Source organism: Rattus rattus, chromosome 12 (assembly GCF_011064425.1).
Source record: "Rattus rattus isolate New Zealand chromosome 12, Rrattus_CSIRO_v1, whole genome shotgun sequence".
NCBI lineage: Eukaryota > Metazoa > Chordata > Mammalia > Rodentia > Muridae > Rattus > Rattus rattus.
The window spans coordinates 62,012,229-62,032,264 of NC_046165.1; the positions used below are offsets into that span (position 1 = coordinate 62,012,229).

The 20,036-nt window shown below is 44.6% G+C and overlaps 1 protein-coding gene across 2 annotated transcripts in view; it reads left to right on the top strand.

Moving 5' to 3' along the window:
• Window positions 1–13,808, top strand: part of LOC116913456 (guanylate cyclase soluble subunit beta-2) — a 68,866-nt gene extending 55,058 nt beyond the window's left edge. Inside the window, exon 16 of one of the 2 annotated variants that reach the window (XM_032917657.1) lies at window positions 5,332–5,613. In XM_032917657.1, coding sequence (XP_032773548.1) covers window positions 5,332–5,477 — 146 coding nt within the window. In that variant the 3' untranslated portion in view covers window positions 5,478–5,613. Of the gene's footprint in view, window positions 1–5,331; window positions 5,614–13,316 lie in introns of those variants that run through there. The other variant, XM_032917658.1, reaches the window with a different exon arrangement.
• The last annotated feature ends 6,228 nt before the right edge of the window (window positions 13,809–20,036 follow it).

Consider the following 20,036-nt stretch of genomic DNA (forward strand, 5'->3'; position numbering starts at 1 on the left):
ATGTTCTTGTTGTACAGATCTTTCATTTGCTTGGTTAGAGTCACCCCCAGATACTTTATATTATTTGTGACTATTGTGAAAGGTGTCATTTCCCTAATTTCTTTTTCCACCCATTTATCCTTTTAGTAGAGGAAGGCTACTGGTTTGTTAAAGTTAATTTTATATCCAGCCACTTTGCTAAAGTTGTTTATCAGCTGAAGGAGTTCTCTGGTGGAATTTTTGGGGTTACTTATGTATACTATCAAATCACCTGCAAATAGTGTTATTTTGACTTGTTCCTTTCCAGTTTATATCCCTTTGACCTTCTCTTGTTGTCTGGTTGCTCTGGCTAGGACTTCAAGAACTATATTGATTAAGTAGGTAGAGAGTGGGCAGCCTTGTTTAGTCCCTGATTTTAGTGGGATTGCATCAAGTTTCTCTCCATTTAGTTTGATGTTGGCTAGTGGTTTGCTGTATATTGCTTTTACTGTGTTTAGTCATGGGTCTTGAATTCCTGATTTTTCCAAGACTTTTATCATGAAGGGGTGTTAAATTTTGTCAAATGCTTTCTCAGCATCTAATGAAATGATCATGTGGTTTTTTTTTTCTTTGAGTTTGTTTACATAGTGCATTACATTGATGGATTTCCATATATTGAACCATCCCTGCATCTCTGGGATGAAGCCTACTTGATCATGATGGATGATTGTTTTGATGTGTTCTTGGATTCAGTTTGCGAGAATTTTGTTGAGTATTTTTGCATTGATATTCATAAGGGAAATTGGTCTGAAGTTCTCTTTCCTTGATGTGTCTTTGTGTGGTTTAGGTATAAGCATAATTGTGGCTTCATAGAAGGAATAAGGTAGTGCACCTTCTGTTTCTATTTTGTGAAATTGTTTGGACAATGTTGGTATTGGGTCTTCTTTGAAGATCTGATAGAATTCTATACCAAAATCATCTGGTTCTGGGCTGGTTTAGGTTGGAAGACTTTTAATGACTGCTTCTCTTTCTTTAGGGGTTATGGGACTGGTAGATGGTTTATCTGATCCTGATTTAACTTTGGTACCTGGTACCTACCTGGAGAATTATTCATTTCATGCAGATTTTCCAGTTTTGTTGAGTATAGGCTTTTGTAGTATGATCTGATAATTTAAAAAAAATTTTTTTTGGTTTCTGTTGTTATGTCTCCCCTTTCATTTCTAATTTTGTTAATTTGGATACTGTCTCTGTGCTGTCTGGTTAGTCTAACTAAGGGTCAATCTCTTTTGTTGATTTTTGTCAAAGAACCAGCTCCTGGTCTTGTTGATTCCTTCTATAATTCTTTTTGTTTCTACTTAGTTGCTTTCATCTCTGAGTTTGATTATTTCCTGCCTTCTACTCCTCTTGGGTGTATTTGCTTCTTTTTGTTCTAGAGCTTTCAGGTGTGCTGTCAAACTGCTAGTGTATGCTCTCTCCAATTTCTTTATGGAGGTGCTCAGAACTATGAGTTTTCCTCTTAGCACTGCTTTCATTGTGTCCCATAGTTTTGGGTATGCTGTGTCTTCATTTTCATTAAACTCTAAAAAGTCTTTTATTTCTTTCTTTATTTTTTTCTTGATCAAATTATCATTGAGTAGAGAGTTTTTCAGCTTCCATGTGTATGTGGGCTTTCTGTCGTCTTTGTTGTTATTGAAAACCAGCCTTACTCCATGGTGATCTGATATTTCAATCTTCTTGTATCTGTTGAGGCTTGTTTTGTGACTGATTATATGGTCAGTTTTGTAGAACGTATCATGAGGTGCTGAGAAGAAGGTATATTCTTTTGTTTTCGGATCAAATGTTCTGTAGATATCTGTTAAATCCATTTGGTTCATAGCTTCTGTTAGTTTCACTGTGTCTGTGTTTAGTTTCTCTTTCCCTGATCTATCCATTGGTGAGAGTGAGTTGTTGAAGTCTCTCACTATTATTGTGTGAGGTTCAAGGTGTGTTTTGAGCTTTAGTAAGGTTTTTTTTAATGGGGTGCCCTAGCAGTTGGAGCATAGATGTTCAGAATTGAGAGTTCATCTGAGTAGATTTTTCCTTTGATGAGCATGAAATGTCCTTCCTCATCTTTTTTTTTTTTTTTTTTTGATAACTTTTGGTTGAAAGTTGATTTTATTCCATATTAAAATGGCTCTTGTCTTTTGGGACTATTTGCTTGAAATTTTTTTCTAACCTTTAACTCTGAGGTACTGTCTGTCTTTGTCACTGAGGTGTGTTTCATCTATGCAGCAAAATGCTGGGTCCTGTTTACGTATGCAGTCTGTTAGTCTATGTCTTTTATGGGGGAATTGAGTCCATTGATGTTAAGAGATATTAAGGACAAGTGATTGTTGCTTCCTGCTATTTTTTGTTGTTGTTAGAAGTGGAATTAAGTTTGTGTGGCTATCTTCTTTTTAGTTTGCTGAAAGAAGATTAATTTCTTGCTTTCTATAGGGTGTAGTTTCCTTCCTTATGTGTTTCCATCTATTATTTTTTTGTAGGGGTGGATTTGTAGAAAGATATTGTGTAAATTTGGTTTTGTCATGGAATATTTTGGTTTCTCCATTCATGTTCATTGAGAGTTTTGCTGAATATAGTAGCCTAGGCTGGGATTTTTGTTCTCTTAGGGTCTGTATGACATCTGCCCAGGATCTTCTGGCTTTCACAGTCTCTGGTGAGAAGTCTGGTGTAATCTTATAGATCTGCCTTTATATGTTACTTGACCTTTATTACTTACTGCTTTTAATACTCTTTGTTTTTTTTTTTTTGTTTGTTTTTTTTTGCATTTGGTGTTTTGATTATTATGTGACAGGAGGTATCTCTTTTTCTGGCCCAATCTATTTGGAGTTCTGTAGGCTTCTTGTATGTTTATGGTCATCTCTTTAGGTTAGGGAAGTTTTCTTTATACTTTTGTTGAAGATGTTTACTGGGCCTTTAAATTGGGGGTCTTAGCTCTCTTCTATGCTGATTATCCTTAGGTTTAGTCTTTTCTTTGTGTCCTGGATTTCCTGGATGTTTTGGGTTAGGAGCTTTTTGCATTTTGCATTTTCTTTGACAGTTGTGTCAATGTTTTCTATGGTATCTTCTGCCCCTGAGATTCTCTCTTCTATCTCTTGTATTCTGTTGGTGGTGGTTGAATTTATGAGCCCTGATCACTTTTCTAGATTTTCTCTCCCCAGTATTGTCTCCCTTTGTGATTTCTTTATTGTTTCTATTTCCATTTTTAGATCCTGGATGTTTTTGTTCAATTCCTTTACCTGTTTGGTTGTGTTTTCCTGTTTCTTTAAGGGACTTATGTGTTTCCTTTTTAAGTGCTTCTACCTGTTTACCTGTGTACTTCTGTATTTTTTATGGGAGTTATTTATGTCCTTACTAAAGTCCTCTATCATCATCATGAGATAGGATTTTAAATCAGAATCTTGCTTTTCAGGTATGTTGAGCTTGCAATGGTGGGAGAACTGGTTCTGATGATGCCAAGTAGCCTTGGTTACTGTTGCTTATGTTCTTGTGCTTGCCTCTTGCCATCTGATTATCTCTGGTGTAAGCTGGTTTTGCTGTCTCTGACTGAAGCTTGTCCCTCCTGTGAGTCTGTGGGCCTGTGGTGTCTTAGGTGTGTCAGCATTCCTAGGAGACAAGCTCTCTTTGGGAGGGATTGGGGTGCTGTTAGCTGTGATCTTTTGTGTGTCCATACTCCTGGGAGACTTACTCTCTCTGGGTGGGACTGGGGTGTGGAGTGGGACTGGGGTGTGGGGTGGGACTGGGGTGTGGGGTGGGACTGGGGTGTGGGGTGGGACTGGGGTGTGGGGTGGGACTGGGGTGTGGGGTGGGACTGGGGTGCAGATAGCTGTGGCACAAGGCCAGCCTAGAGGCACAGCTCGAATGCAAACTCTTTAAATACACTCTTTCATCATTCAACTTGCACAGTCTATTTCTGAGAAATTTAAGCACTTTTGAAATTATAGTATCAGGTTTCCATGAAACCTAGTTGTGCAGTAAACTCCATAATTAAAAATGAAAGAAATAAAGGTTATTAAGAATAGCAAAATCAGCACAAAAACAAAACACACCAACCCTATTATTACTGGAATAGATAACAGTTGACGGCTAAATATGATTGAATATTTGTCTTCATATTTGCTGACTGGTGGCAGAGCAGGGAGATGCTGTAGGTATCGGGTGAACCTTTAGCTAGTGATATGAGTACTTAGCCACTCCACTTGGACCACATTCCATACGAGTGCCATATTCAAAAACAAATATGTACATCTGAGAGTTCTATGGAACTCAATTCCATGTCACTTTAGGTCATTTAAACTCTGCACATAACTGGTCCTCTGGCGTTGCCCAGTGGCAGGTTCTGTTCTCTAGGATCACCCCCTTGCTCCATCCTTACCTCGTCTGTGTCTGAGGACACAAGACTGCAGAGGAGCCCAGAAGCCCTGTATTTCTGAGTCACCTCTTACATTCATGAAATACTTTATCAAACAGCATCTTTCACAGTCTGAAACTGCCTAATGCTCTTCAGATCTTAAAGCAAAACTGATCATGATGCATATTTGTGGGGAAGCCTCAGGTGTGAACAGCCCCCACTCCACGCCACAGAAGCCTACTGACGGGAGAACAGATTTGATTGATTGCTCTCTGGGATGCTGGATGTATTAGACCTCACTTTCTGAACATAAGTGTCTCTGAAACAATGAGTACTATAGAGAAGAAAGTGGAGAAGACATGTGACCAAAATCTGAGCTACTGCAGGGTGGGCAGGCAGCAGGACTGGGTCAGCCTCTGCCATCCAGCCTCCGGTAGTCACACTTCTCTACCCTACTCTCTCCTCCTCTCCTGGCTCACATCCCAGGGGCAGCCCTGTTCCTGTCTGTTTTCTGGCCTCCCTCATGAAGACAGATTGGCTGTTGGAGATTTTTCTCCATGTGGGACCATGTGTTAATCACTTGATGTAAATCATCAATTCAATTCCTAGTTTCTCCCTTTTACAGATCAGGAAACATGAGACTCAGAGAGTAAGAAACTTAGCAGTCACAAGCAAGCAGTGCCACACACTCCAGGGAACGGCACCAGGTCTGAGCCTCATCCCCTGTGGCTTTGCTGTTTGGAGCACAGGGACAGTCACATGCCAGCAAGGGCATGTGAGTTATACAGACGTGGTGACATGGTGGCTCAGCACAGCAGAACAAAATGATGGAGAAGAATGGGGCTTGAGGAGTACAGCTGTAGCTGTAAAGACTTTAGCATACAGAGTGGCCAAACTGTGTTCCGGGACCTGGCTCCAGTGGAGTCCCCTTGCAGGGAAGCCAGCTGGAGTCCTTATTCACTGACACTTCTGTTTTGTTTTAGCTTCTGATGAAGTCACACTTGCTGGGAGCCCAGTGGCAGGGCGAAACTCCACAGATGCAGCCAATAACCAGCCATCACCAGATGAGATGGAGACCAGTGTCCTTGCTAGTGGCCCTGTGGTGTCTGCTTTCTGTGTTGTGCTGTGATCACGAGAAAAAGTGATCCTATGGGATCCATTTCCTGTATTCCATGGCAGCAAAGGGGATTAATTTATAAAAATGCAAAAGTTCAAAATGTTTTCGTTTCCATATCTCCCTTGGGGCCCCTTTGAGAATAAAAAAAAAAAAATAGAAATGAAACACAAGCCCGAAGGTTGGGAATATGCTTTGCAGTGATGGTTCATGGCCAACCTTCAACTTGGGTTGTGTTGTCTGGATGGTGACTTTGCCTGTGGGTCTGTTTCTGTTTGCTTGCTCTCAGCTCCATCACTTCCCAACCCTTGCTTCTGGAGAGGTGCCCTAGGGGCCACTCTTACGGGACACCCTGACCTTGGGCTCCAGTGTAGCCTTTAACTGGTAGTGGGAGGAAAGAGGGTGAGGAGTTAAAGAGACCCAGACCCTGCAATTTGTGTTACCCTTCAGACAGCTGTGCTGTGGAAGGCACTGGGCCAGCAGGCTGAAATGTAGCCATTTTTTCCTCCTTGGTCCTGGGAATTCTGGGAAGCATCAGAAGAAAAGCCTCATTCCCCAAGAGATCTTTTTCTTAAAAGTGAAATAAAAAAAGTGTGAAAATGGGCAGAGGGCAGATTTGGGAAAGAATAGAGCCAAGGCCAAGTCCTGCCCAACACACAGGTCCTGGGCAGGGGCCTACCATTAGTCCTAATTTTAGGTATAGAACTGCTTTCTGTAGACACGGGGAGGGTATACTCAGAGTCTTCCTGACCTGTAGGCCCTGGGACAGGTGACTAAGGGCAAACAGAAGTTGTCTGTGGTCCACACATCTCCATGTGGATGGTGAGAAAAGATGCTATTTTTGCATCTAAAAAATAAGAAAGGTCTTATGGGAACAGAGAACTGTGACGCATCCTGGCTGGTAAGTTCCGGTTCCAACAGGTATCAATACATCAGTTACATTTAGTGTCTCCCAGGAAGGCATGGACAGGACTAGATCCTGTCCCCAGCCAACTCCAGGGGTGGGAGAGGAAGGCCACAGAGCTAAATTCCTTGCTCATATCTTGGCAACTGTGTCTTTGTTGAGAAGTGGGCAGGTGTCACTTGTAGCCCAGCAAAGCAAGACAGGGTTAGACTTGAATGCAATGGGCAGCATCAGTAGCCGTGGACTCTATTTCTTGTTCCTTATGTGTTGTATCTATTTCATCCACTATGCTGGGATGTAGCTTAATGCTAGAGTATTCACCTAGCCTGTCAAGGCCCTATGTTACATGATAACACACTCTTCTCTATAAAATGCATCAACAGTAAAATGGGGTAGTGGCGGCCATTTTGCTTACCTCACAGGTTTTGTGTGCACAAGTACAGATGAGCGTGCACACACATGCACACACAGTAGGTACACACGTGCAGTTGTGCTCAGGTCTTGACTTTGTGTGTCTTCCTCTATCCCTTCCCACTTCATGTTCTGAGACAAGATCTCTCACTGAATCTGGAGTTTGCCGGTTTGGCTAGACTGGTCAGGAACCCCTCCCAGCACCCACCTGTCTCAGCTCCCAAACTGGAGTTGTGAATGTGTATCCAGTGTCTCGATTTCACATGGTCCCTGTACTTTCACAAGAATTTTACCCACTAGTCTCTCCCCAGTCCCTCCTCACAGGCTTTGTTTGTGAGAATTCCATGAAGTTAAGACAACAGTGCCCATGGTAGCCATAGTTGGTAACATTAATAACTGAGCACCAGGCACTGGCCCTGCGTGCAGATGTTGCTTGTACCCCAGTTACTAGAGGCAACCCTGTTTGACAGCTCATCTAGCTTTACCTTGATGGAGCAGGAATTGGGAGCATGGTAGAGTTAACAGCCTGAGTCCATCCTGCTTGGAAACAGCCTGACTTTTGGTTATACCTGGAAGAGGTAGGGCAGTATGGAGGAGTGGACCCAAGAGACATATGGAGCCATGTTGGAATCTGACTCTACGTTGGATGTATCATTGAGTCTACGGTGTTAGGGATAATCAGATAGTCTGCCTTGTGGGCCATTTAAAAACTGGTCCTAAGTGTGGCATCTCCTTGCTTAAGTGAGGGGAAGGAAAGACAGCGGAGTCCATGGCCCATTGCTGCTTCTGTATCCTTTGAAACTCTCCAGCTGTGCCATGAGGGAAAGCACCCCGCTAGAGCTGCCACTATAGGCGATGGCATCACCCGGGAGACCAAGAGCAAAGCAGTTGTTGGCGGGAAGCCTTTCTAGTTCAGTTTGGAAGGAGAAAAGCCAGAGCCCGTGGTCTTGGATTGTTTTGCTGCAGTCACAGTACAATATGCCACTTCGCTGAACATTGTTCTTACAATTGCCAGAATTGTGCGGCTGGTGCCATGGCCCAGGACAAAAACGGACAATTTTCGTTCCACATTTGCTATGATTTAAATACTCATTTACATCTGTAAAAGAAAGGCCCCCTCCCTGCGTTTGGTACCACCTGGAGCTGTGTAAATGATGCTAGAGACCCTCTTCCTGGTGTTTGAATGTGTCTGTTACTTTTCTATTGCTGCGTTAAAACTCTACAACCAAGGTAACTTACAGAAGGAAGGCTTTATTTGTGCTTACAGTTCTAGAGAGATCAGAGTCCAGCACAGTGGGGAAGGTTGGCCATTCTCATTCAAACCACCACACTTGGAAGGCTTGGCAAGGCTGTTAAAGGGCTCACTCACAGGGCCTCTAATACCTCAAAATGCACCTTCATTTGGTCTGGAACCTTCTGTGAATAGAGGCCCTTGAACCCAGGTGAGGTGTATTAACTCCTACTGAGCCCATTAGCTCAGAGAATGTCTGTGCCCTAGCACACAACATCTGGTGGTCTGCCTCATGGCCAGCAGCAGACCTGGGCTGCCACTCGGTAAGAGGCCTGCTCATGAACAGGAAACACTTAGCTTAGTGGACAGCATGACTCTAGATAGAGCCCTTCCCGGAGCAGAACATTCCAGGGAACTGCCCTCAACAACTCAACCCTCAATGGCAGGTTCATTTTACCTCATAACCCTGCCTTGCTCCAGGCTCTCCTAGCTTCTTCCACCTCAGGGCACCTCTCCTAGGCACTGCCTGTCCAGATGGTGGCAGATGGCTGGTCCTCAGACCAATGACTGGCAGACGCATTGGCCTCTAGCCATGGAGGGAGGTGAGAGTTTCTACATAAGAAGTTGAGAACTCTCCGCTGTCTTGCTTTGAGAGCACAGAACTGAAGGTCAGGCTTATACAAGTCAGGCTGCTCCTGACGCCACTGTCCCACATACCATGCCAATCCTGGGTGGCAGAGGCAACGTTTCTGGGCACTGAGGAGAGGGGTCTGCAGCTTTCTCTCCCAGTGGCTCTCTTTGTGCCCAGCTGATGCTTCTGGACACTTCCTTCAGTCCTGGTGTCATATCCCTCTCCTAGGCTAAGACTTTTTCATTCTTCACAGACGCTGGGCTTTCCCCCATCCCTTCTTAGTCTCTTTCTTTCACTTCCAAGTTTCCTTCAGCTCGTGTTGTGTGAGAGAAAGAAAGAGAGGGTTGCCTGGTTGAGGGGTGAGATCATTGCTGTCCCTGCAGAGAGTGGGTGCTGTGCGCTGGCCTGAAGACTGAAGAAAGCAAGCAGAGGAACGTGCTCTCCTCAGAGGACCATCTGGCTGAGACAGCCTCATGCTAATCTGTGGCTTTCTTTTTCTTTATCCCTTTCGGTTTGTTCTCTGGGAGCACTTCATCTGCAGCTGTGCATTCAGACCCGGCCCCTGTGAAGGCAAGCACTCATTTGGGGAATATGTTTATTCCCCCACTCCCATCCTTCTTATAGGTGTCAGGAAGCCATTGTTATCAATGGTGGGTCTATGTGGCTTTAATGTCAGGGCTGCACTTTCAAATGGAAATCAGGCAATTATGTGCCGCATAGAGAAACCTGACAGATGCAGAGGTTTTACACAACTGGCCCTGTCTGTGGGACAAAGGCACCTGGTGCTCCCCGAGGGACCATTAAATAAATAGAATATGTTTTGAGAGCACAGAAAAACTCAAGAATAATTAACTCTGTGATGAGCATTCATAGATTCTGTGGCTGTTTAACTTCAGAATGTGATCATGATTTGTCAACCAACCGCCTGAATCCTCCTTTAGAGGTGGCTTGAGAAAAACCGCCTCCGTGTGTACTGAAACAGAGCCGAAGCTGCTCTGAGTTTCCGTGTGGTGCAGTCCAAAATTGTTCAGAGGCTTTGGAATAATTTTATTTCCCCTCAGGGGGTTCGGCTTGACGTGAGGTGGGAAGGAAATGACAGCAGCTCCGTGTCTGCATCCAGCGGGGTCTAATGATGGCGTTCTCTGGAGATCTTAGTGGTGTGTCGAAGCCATCAGCATCTGCCCAGGAACTTGGGGTCACATAAAGCAGTACCCTTGTGGCACCCAGCTGAAGTCCTGTGAGCATAACTCGGGTCTAGTTTTTAGCCACACTGCACGGACAGGAAACTGAGGCACAGACTTAGCCCTCAGAACCATCCTACCCAACTCTGATCTTAGCTGTCAGCCATTGGCTAGAGCCTTCTGTGCGTTGGAAGCAAAACTGTACTCCTGACACAGCAGCTGGGGTCAGATATGTGCTGTCCTGAACCAAACAGGAGAGACCTAAAGAAAAGTTTTCACTGGAGATGTCCAGCTATGAATATGTCCAGACTGAAACATGAAGTAAAATTATGCTTTATAGGTCCCAGCATGGGTTTCTAGTTTACCACAGACTAGGGTGTCCCTAGGTAGTGGTCAGGGCACCTGTTGGCTGTAGAGAAAATACTCAGAGGTTTTTGACCTTTTGGCTCCAGCAGACCTTGGGGTCTTTCCCAACCCCTGAGCTGTGGTTTTGGATTGTGCAAAGCTCAGACAGTTTAGAACAGAAAAATATAGGGGACACTGTATATCTCGGAAAAAGTAGGGTTTTAAAAATACAATATTTTTATTTATCCTTTGAGGATTTCATACATGTATAAAATGCGTCTGGATCATATTCACTGCTAAGTCTTCCCAAAAGTAATTCTTAAACTCGGCATATGATAAACAAATTAAACAGGTTTACGAAGGGCTCTCACTCCCTGTGCAAAGCAACAGATGCTATTTTTAAAGACCGTGAAGCCCCATTTTAGAGACGCTGGATAAATCTAACAAAACTGGACACAGTAGGAACAAAACAGATTTGCAAGTGGTGAATAAACAGAACCCTGCATTTTCCTCTGTGCTAAGTAGAGAGACAGTGGAAGCCATTCAGAGCCTCCCCACTGTCAGCATCATTAGTGATGGGGAAGCCGGACACTGCCAGAGAGACACACTTGCACCTTTCCCATCTTCTCTGGATGCACCCATCCCAAGGCATTATGTAAGATCACACGCTTTTACAATATTCTCAGTGTCTCGGCAGGTCTTGGGGGATGACATCCCTACATAATATAGCTTGTTGGGCTGCCATTTGGGCAGTCATGTTGCTGAGACTTTATGGGCGTGGCTTCTTATGTTACTAGGAGACACAGTCTCACAGAAAACTCCCTGTGCCTCTGGTCTTCCAGTCTTTCCACCCCATCTTCTGCAATGTTCCCTGAGCTGTAGGTGGGAGTGTCTTGTAGATGCATCGTTTGAGACTTGGCTCCGGAACTCTGATTTGTGGGATTTTGTAGCGGGCTCTGTTGCAAAGAGAAACGCCCCTGATGAAGAGCGTAGCAAACACTTACTTGTGGGTATAAATATGTTTATAGATTGTTGTTACAGATACGCTGGTTTAGTAATTCACTAGTTTACTAATTGTAGATTCTCTTCCAATAACCAAGACTTCCCAAACACTGAGCAGTTAGCTAGATTTCTAGTACCAGGCATGGTTTCCCTCTTGTTGAATAGGTCTTAAATCCACCTTAGAGAGTTGTTGGTTACAACCAAGATCTGTGTGCCACTACTATAGCCTTAGGAATGCTATTGTGGCATGCTGGTTGTGTTATTTTACACACCTCCCACCTTCTTCTGACTTACCTCCAAGCCTAGCTCCAGGATCAGTGAGACACGCGGCTCCAAATGTACAAGGTGGAGAATGACTCAGTAGAACACTCCACATCCTCTTCTGGCCTCTGTCCCCACATGTGTGTGCATATAGCACACATCACATGTGTAACACCCCCCCAAAACACACCTAACACACAAAGTCTGACCATCCAGAAGTACAAGCCAAACAGAAAACTCGTGGTAAGAGACCCTTAGGCAGTTTCTAGCTACTTCTGTAATGGAGTCAACATGAAATACCCGGAAACAAAGGGAGGGGGCCTCCAGAATCCTCTGCCAACATGGCTGTCACTACACATACATTTCTAAGGGAGAACTCCCAGCTGAGCCCAGTCAGCCTACGGAGCACTGAGAGAATTATGCACTGAGGTTCTAGCCACTGAATTTAAGGTAGTATGTGATACAATTTAGATAACTTGAAGACATTGTTCTGACACACCAGGATTTAGCTCCTTTCTGATGAACTCTGTAGACTGCAGTCTTGCATAACTTCAAGCAGTTTATACAAAAGCTTGTGACACTACATACTGTGATAGGCCAATAGATCCCCAGAACTGCGATCACTGTGAAAGGAAAATTACATGACTTGGAATTATTTTTTTCTTGTGTTCAAACTGTCCACTTCCTCATCTGTTGTTTATTTTAAAAGGCTTATTCTTAGGGCCCAAAAGTTAGATCAGCAGGTAAAGGTACGTGGTGTCAAGCTTGAGGACCTGAGCTTGATTTCCAGGACCAACATAGTGGAAGGGGAGAACCAGTTTCCAAAAGTCCTCTGGTGTCCACGTGTATACACACGCACACACACACACACACACACACACACACACACACACACACACACACACATACACACACACACTGAAAATCATAAAAAACTGGAAGAAAAATATCCCCAACCCCTCAAAAAACCAAAGCCAACCAACCAAACAAAACAGATACACAAAAATATGGAGTCCATTTTGTGTGGACATGGGACCTTCTCTGGAATGTGGTTGGAACTTAATAAAACTCCACGGGATAAAATGGATTTTCTCCTTGTCGGTGGATATCAACACCACACTCTTAAACTTTGTAACCAAAACAGCGGCTTTCACTACCTGAGATTGCAAAGATATTTTTACTCGTTCTTGTTTTAAACTTTTTTCCTGGAGATTCTTCCTTATTTTCTCGTATGAATTTTTGTTTTTGTTTTTGTTTTTTTTTTTCTTTTTTTCGGAGCTGGGGACCGAACCCAGGGCCTTGCGCTTGCTAGGCAAGCACTCTACCACTGAGCTAAATCCCCAACCCCCTCTCGTATGAATTTTTAGTATCAACTTCTTGCATTTCAGATATCCTGGTAGCATCGTCTCACTGGCCTGGGGAAATACAGCTAAAATTCCCATTCGAAACCCTGGTCCATAGAGAAATGCCTGAAGCTATACAGGGATGTGACTACAAATGCTTAGTTTAAGATAAACTCAATCTGCCTCGAGAGAAGAAAAAAGGAAGGAAGGAAAGAAGGAAGGAAGGAAGGAAGGAAGGAAGGAAGGAAGGAAGGAAGAAAAACCTAATGGAAAGTAAGAGAGGGGTTTCCCAGAGATTAATTAATGTATTAGGTTGTAGCACTGTAACGAGATTATACACATTACGGTAAATTTTGTGCTTCAAGGAGCTTGTGGTAAGAGGGAGATTTAGTTAGAATAAGCGGCGTGGGTCACGTAAGCTTCTGGCTTCGGCATCTATGACCATGGGGACCAGAGGCAGGAGTTAGCTCGGGTTCTTGCTGGATGCCCCACTTCTGGGTGCTGGCTTTCACAGAACACCGTATCTTAATTACTTCCATCTCTAGGAACATGAACGATAAAGTCGGTAACAGAGCTGCACGATGCTGCAAGGTGTGCAGGAGACCATGAAGGACCTTCTTGTGCCCTAAAAATCCTTGAGACAGTAACTGTCTCAGACAGGAGGGCATGAGCTGTCCTCTCTCAAGAGCTCTTGGTTCCAGTTTCGTCTGGTTCTGAAAAGAAAGGTTCTGTCTTGCCAGCAGGTTTTACAGCCTTGTCACCTCTCTTTCTACAAGCTAATTAGTGTGGGAGACTTCTTGCTGCCTTGGGCCATATGCTGCTTCTATGGCTGTTAATGTGGGACATAAACCCCACTCCCTACCTCACCTGTGTTCGAAAGTTGCATCTGTTGACCCGGTCTGACCTCTGCAGCCCAATACCCTTCCTCTTTGATCTGATGCTGGGCTGATATGTCTGGCCATTACTCCTCTTTGCTGGTTGTGACTTTATTTTTCAGTCTTACTGAAAAGGAAATTAAAAAGTTGTTTTAAAAGTCCTATTATTTTGAGTCATTTCAAAGGAGAAAAAAAGTAAAGACTCTTTTGGAGGCAAGAGAAAGCATTTTGTAACATCGGTAAGCCAGATGGTCACGCAGTCTGCTGGATACTTTCTACCTCTGTGTGTCAATACGAATTATGGACGTAAAGACTTCCAACTTTTCATGTGGGTCCCTAGAGAGCTGAAGGGAGATCATTTTTAAAGTGTGTGGTCACAAAGATGCAGGGAGGCATTACAGAATGCTTGAATTATTCAAGGCATTGTCTCACTTGTCACTGGCGAGGGTCGTAAAGTTTGTTTTTGTTTTGTTTTGGTTTGCGTTTTTTGACATTAATTTTTTTCTCATGGAGGGGTTTGCCCACTGGACCCTAAACAAAGAGCGCTCAGTAGACAACTCAGGGCTGAGCTCATAGAGACGAGTCAGGAATGGTGGGACTTAAGATTGAGGGTACTTGGTTTTGGAAAAAGCTGGGGGCCGTGAGATAGACAGAGGAGAATCAACTGCCTTGAAAAATGATAGCCTGCTTGGCTGTGTGCTAAGAATGAACTTTATATGCCAGTATCCCTGGGAGATAAATAATATTATCAGTTCCTCAAAGGAAAAAAAATATTACTTTTACTTTTTTAAAAGGTTTGTTTATTTATTTTATGAGTATGCTGTCGCTGTCTTCAGACACACCAGAAGAGGGCATCAGATCCCATTACAGATGGTTGTGAGCCACTGTGTGGTTGCTGGGAATTGAACTCAGGACCTCTGGAAGAGCAGTCAGTGCTCTTAACCACTGAGCCATCTCTCCAGCCTGGGGTGTGGGGAAGGGGGAACCTATTCAAGATGGCAGAACAAGAATGAAAAGCCTGTCCTCTCTGCGTGTTGTCTTACTCATTAACTTACTTACTTACTTAAGCATACATAAGTGTGCAGGCCCAGCCCAGCTGGACTCCATGATGGCCTCTCAAGTCACCACTGGTCTCTGTGCCCCTGACTTCTATACCAACCTCATGGTAATTACTTTAAGCAAAGACGTTTTAATATTCATTGGCTTAGTCTCCAATCATGACTTCACTCATACAAATGGATTCACTTCTCCCTCATCCCTGGTGACTGAATCCAGGCTGTGAGACCTGCACTTAGACAGCCCAGAACAGTGGGGTTTTTGTTGTTGTTGTTGTTGTTTGTTTGTTTGTTTTTTAAAAGTCACACTTCAAGTGGGAGGGTATTCATTTACCGAAACATGAAAACAATAGTTCCAGGGAAATTACTAATTTAAAAAATAGAGTAGTCTCTGAGGGCCCAAAGAATCCTTATGCTGATCCTCACCTCAAAATAAAGCTCGGCATCAGGTGAGGAGGCAGAAACCTGAAGTCTCAGCACTTTGAAGGCTGAGGTAAGGCCTGACCTGAGCACAAGGCTCCCTTGGGCTACTTGGCTATTTGGTAAGACTTTGTCAAAGAAACAAAACAAAGCAAAACAAAAACAAACAACCAAACCAAACCAACTAACCAAATAACTCCACCACCACCCCTTCCAAAAGAGCAAAGCAAGGAAACAAAGGGCTCATTGGTTCCTGTTCACATTTGGAAAAGATGTTGGCTTGTGGCCATGTGTTGATGGCTCACTGGTGAAACTGGTGCCGAAACCTTACGTTTGGAAACAGTAAAACGCTCTTCTCAAGAGTCACTGCCGGGAAGCCCCTTTGCCTTCAGACTTTCTTGGTCTTATAACTGTTAGTGGAGAGAAGAGGGTGCCAGAGGCGCTCTCTAGAGCCTTTACAATACATCGCTTGTGTGGAGAGCACTAACTAGGGGATGGGCAGCAAAGGGACCAGGTTCCAGTGGGTCATGAGTTACCTCTGTCCCCTGTTAGCAGTGGAAAGCAACGTGTGGCTTTAATGATGACACACCTTTGTTTGCACTTGGATCAACCTCCTGACTTCCAACACGCCTTGCCTAGACCTGTCCAAGCTTCAGGCCTCTAGAGAATTGCCAGCCTACTGGGCCGTGTCCCTGTCGGCAAGTTAGCCAATTATTGTTCTGATCTAACCACAACTTAAACTGGAATTTAATGGTGTGTTTAGGATATAGCACCAGTCAGAAAAAAGGGTAAAGTACCAGAGAGAGAGAGAGAGAGAGAGAGAGAGAGAGAGAGAGAGAGAGAATTCCTGTTGCTTTCTATGCTGAGGGAACAGTAAGTAGATTGTAGCATAGATTAATGTGACCCTGACTTAGGTGTCACCCAGCGAGTCCCGTTTGTTCCAGCCAGGCCCACCTTCTCCATGGAGAATCTGACTTCAACTGACAACTTTGTGTTGCCCTGCCTTTATTTTTTTTCTATTGTGTTAGGAAAGCTACATTCTCATCCACGTCACCTGGCTCAAAGAGGGCACGGAGAGCCTCACTTCCCCCAGCTGTCGTTGACTGCTGCCAAGCACACTGCTGATTCCCTGAGCCCCATGCTGGGTGCTACATAGCAGAGAGATCGCAGCTCTGCCAATTAGTCCTTGACCATCTATCTCACCCTCAAGAGAAACCTGGGAAGATGGTGAACAGATGGGAGAGCGAGCACCCCTGTTAAATAAATTAACTCCACATTCTATGAAAGCCAAGTGGGTATAGCCAAGGGAGCACTGACAACATGGGATGTGAGCCATTGTTAGGATGGCACTCCCTGGATAGATGTGCTGTGCACTCCCACCCAGAGGGGTGGGCCTTGAGGCCACCTGCTTGTGCTAGCGACCCTAGTCTTCTTGAGCTGTTGAGACAGCGTGCCTGCTTGCCCGAGTGGCTATGAGCTCAGAAACCAGAAAATAGGAACTTTCAAGAAGTGAAAAGCAGAGGCTGGGGGTCCGGCTTACTAAGAAAGGGGCTTCCTGTGCAAGCATCAGGACTTGAGGTTCAGAATCCCAACAGCCGTAGGAAAGCCAGATGCATGTATGTATGCGGTGTAGCCCCGGGCTGAGGTTAGAGATGGTAGATTCCAAGGGCTCAGCGGGAAGCCAGGTGAGTCCAGAGCAAGTTCTAGATTCAGTGAGATACTCTGCCTCAAAAAATAAGGTGGAGAAGGGACTGAGGAACGTAGCCCATGGCCAACCTCTGACCTTCACACGTGCCTGAGTGGGTGAATGCGCACACAAATGTGCCATGGATGTGTGCGCACCCACATACCAGGTATAAACTTGTATTGTTGGAAGTGTGGATATTGTGATATCTGTCAAAATAAATGGGTGTGGCGGGAGGGGGAAGGGAATAGAACTAGTGTGAGCACATGCATCTGATCACACCCCTTACACAATCGCAGCATGGTTGGGCCTGGGTTAAGGCTCACAGAGCATTGTATGGCCAGTGCTGCAGCACAGTTTCTGCCCCTTACAAAGCTGTTACTCTCTGTGAGCAAAGTGGACAACCACAGGGACAGATGGTGGTGAGAGAGGTGACAAAGCCCACTACAGTCTTCACATCCAAGCTGCCGGCTCATCTCTCCCTACAGTCACTCCTGGTACAGGAGCCATCGTCACAGGAAAACCCTGCCTGGTGGGCTTGGCTGCGTGGTGTGTCCAGGACCCCTTTTATTTTGTATTTTTCAGAAGGATGCGTTCTTACATAAGTCAATAGGGCAAAGTTATCCATTGTAATCCTTCTAGATCTTCTGAGTATTTCAACAGGATAGACTTACCCCTGGATCCCTGAGGACCTTTCTATTTTACTTTTACATTGGAATATCATATGTGAGCAAGGCTATCATGGATGTGGAAGGTCATCAAGATATTCTCATGGTTCAGTATCTGCTATAACATCTCCAGGGAGTTGGTGTATAGGTTTTTTCCTATGGCATGCCAGATGCAAGACCCGAACAGGGGGATAGGCAGAGTTTGGGGCAACTCACCACCAGATTTCCTTATTGTCTTAGACAGTGTTCGATTGCTGTAAAGAGACACAATGATCACAGTAACTCATAAAAGAAAGCATTTAATTGGGGCTATCTTATGGTTTCACAGATTACTCCATTATCATCATACTGAGAAGCATGGCGGCGTGCAGGCTGACACGGTGCTGGAGAAGGAGTTGAGAATTCTACATCCAGATCTGCAGGCAGGAGGAAGGGATGAACACACACACACACGCACACACACACACACACACACACACACACGCACGCACGCACACACACACACGCACGCACACACACACACACACACACACACACAGAAGAGGGGGGAAGCCTGGAATGGGCTCTTGAAACCTCAAAGCCCACCCCCACTGACACACTTCCTCCAACAAGGCCACACCTAATCCTTCTAATCCTTTCAAAGAGTTCCACTCCCTGGTGACTAAGCATTCAGATACATGAACTTATGCAGGTCACGGTCATTTAAACCACCATACTTATGTAGCTATGATCACAATGTGAATCCAACAATGTGCAACAATGAAAGTGACCACGGCAAATCTGTAATTCTGGACTTGTCTCTCTGCAAAGCATTAGCTCAGCTGGGTCACCTAGTCTAATGAACCAAATTCTTCAGCTCCTCCAGTGCAGCTTGGTCTCCTGAGAGTGTGATTGCCTGTAACAACAGTGATATTGAAGCTTCATAAAATTTCCTTATTGTATCTAATCCTGCCAACTATGAGAGCAAAAGCAATGTAAATTAGGATTATACAATTTTATTTGCTTCTAGAAGTGGCCCAGATAGCTTCAAAACCTCTAATGGTGTAGGAACAATGTGTTCTAACATCCCCATGAAACTCCCTGGAGAAAGCATTGGGATCCGAGTTCCTAAAGCAATCTGCTTACTATCTGCTGGGAATTTACTGACAGCAAAGGTGAGAGTTACTTCCCAGGCTCTCCTGGGGTAGTTGTGGTGTAGACAGGAGCAGAGGCTCCCAGCTTGGCTGTAATGTGCCCCGGGACAGCTGAAATTCATTATAAAACTGAGAAAAACCTCAGAGCAAAATTAACCCCAGCCTCTACCTACATGTTGACACAATTTAAGCCAACCCTACATTCCTGATTTAAAAAAAAGGATTGAGGAATCACACCAAGGGCCTCTAAGGCTATTAAGGTGCAGTGTCTAGAAGACCCCCTATTGCTAGTAGCATTCGCTAGACACACACTTGAGTAGGGACTATAAAACAATGAAGTACGTGGGTCATGGTTCTCCAAGAAACTTACTGAGACACAAGTAGAAATAAAGATCCTGAGGAGACTTCCCAGGGAACTAATGCTATGAAGAAACCAACAGAAATGCTCTTGTTTTTTATACACGTGTATATAAAACATTTCCAAATGAGGGGGAGTAAGAAAGGGAGACACTGGCCATAGTTTCACTACAAAACATTAAATTAACTTCTCTCCAATGATTTTCCTTCCAGTTTAGATCCTTTCCTCAATAACTTCTATTAAAAATCTTACATGGACTAGGGAGATAGCCAACAAGTAAGTGCTTGCCGCCTGAGTCTGATGTCCTGGGTTTGGATCATCAGAACCTGTGTAGAAGCTGGACATAGCAGGTAAATGTAGGAAACCCAGACAGGAGACTCTCTAGAAGGCTGGAAGCAGCCGGTTGGCTCACACAGTAATGTACGTGTCTCAGACACAGTGGAAAGGTGAGGATGAGCACTGAAGGCAGTTCTCTGGCCTCCACCCAACATCCACACATGGCCTCTGCACATGCATAAGAGTGCACATATCACACACACACACACACACACACACACACACACACACACACACACACACACACTCCAGCGCTAGTTGAGTGTGAATTTGGAACAACTAAGAAAGGATTTCTAGGGATGTCTTGTGTGTCACCAGTGTCCAGTGATATGTGGAAGAGTGAGAGAGGGGAGTCCACTACAGAAGCAGAGGGTGAGAGATAGAGTTGGTAGGGAGAGCTGTGGTAGAGATGATCACACCAACAGGCCAGTCATAAGTGGGCTAGCATCACACTTCAGGACCACGGGACCATCCGGAAGGCTCCCGTGATAAGTCTTTGGAAGAAGGAGAACAATAGGGCTGTCTGAGCTGGGGTCCTGACAGGAACGATTTGCTCCCAAGGACAGAGCTGACTGCAGGTGCACTCTACTGGTGGCTGGTGCCTGGGCCAAAATATGCCCTGACCTCCAACCACAGTGCTTGGGGCTGTACAAGGCAGAGAGGTTAGATTCTAACTCCTCCCTGTGTGCGGAATAATAAGTCACCATAACAGCCCGGCTCAAACAGATAATTTCAG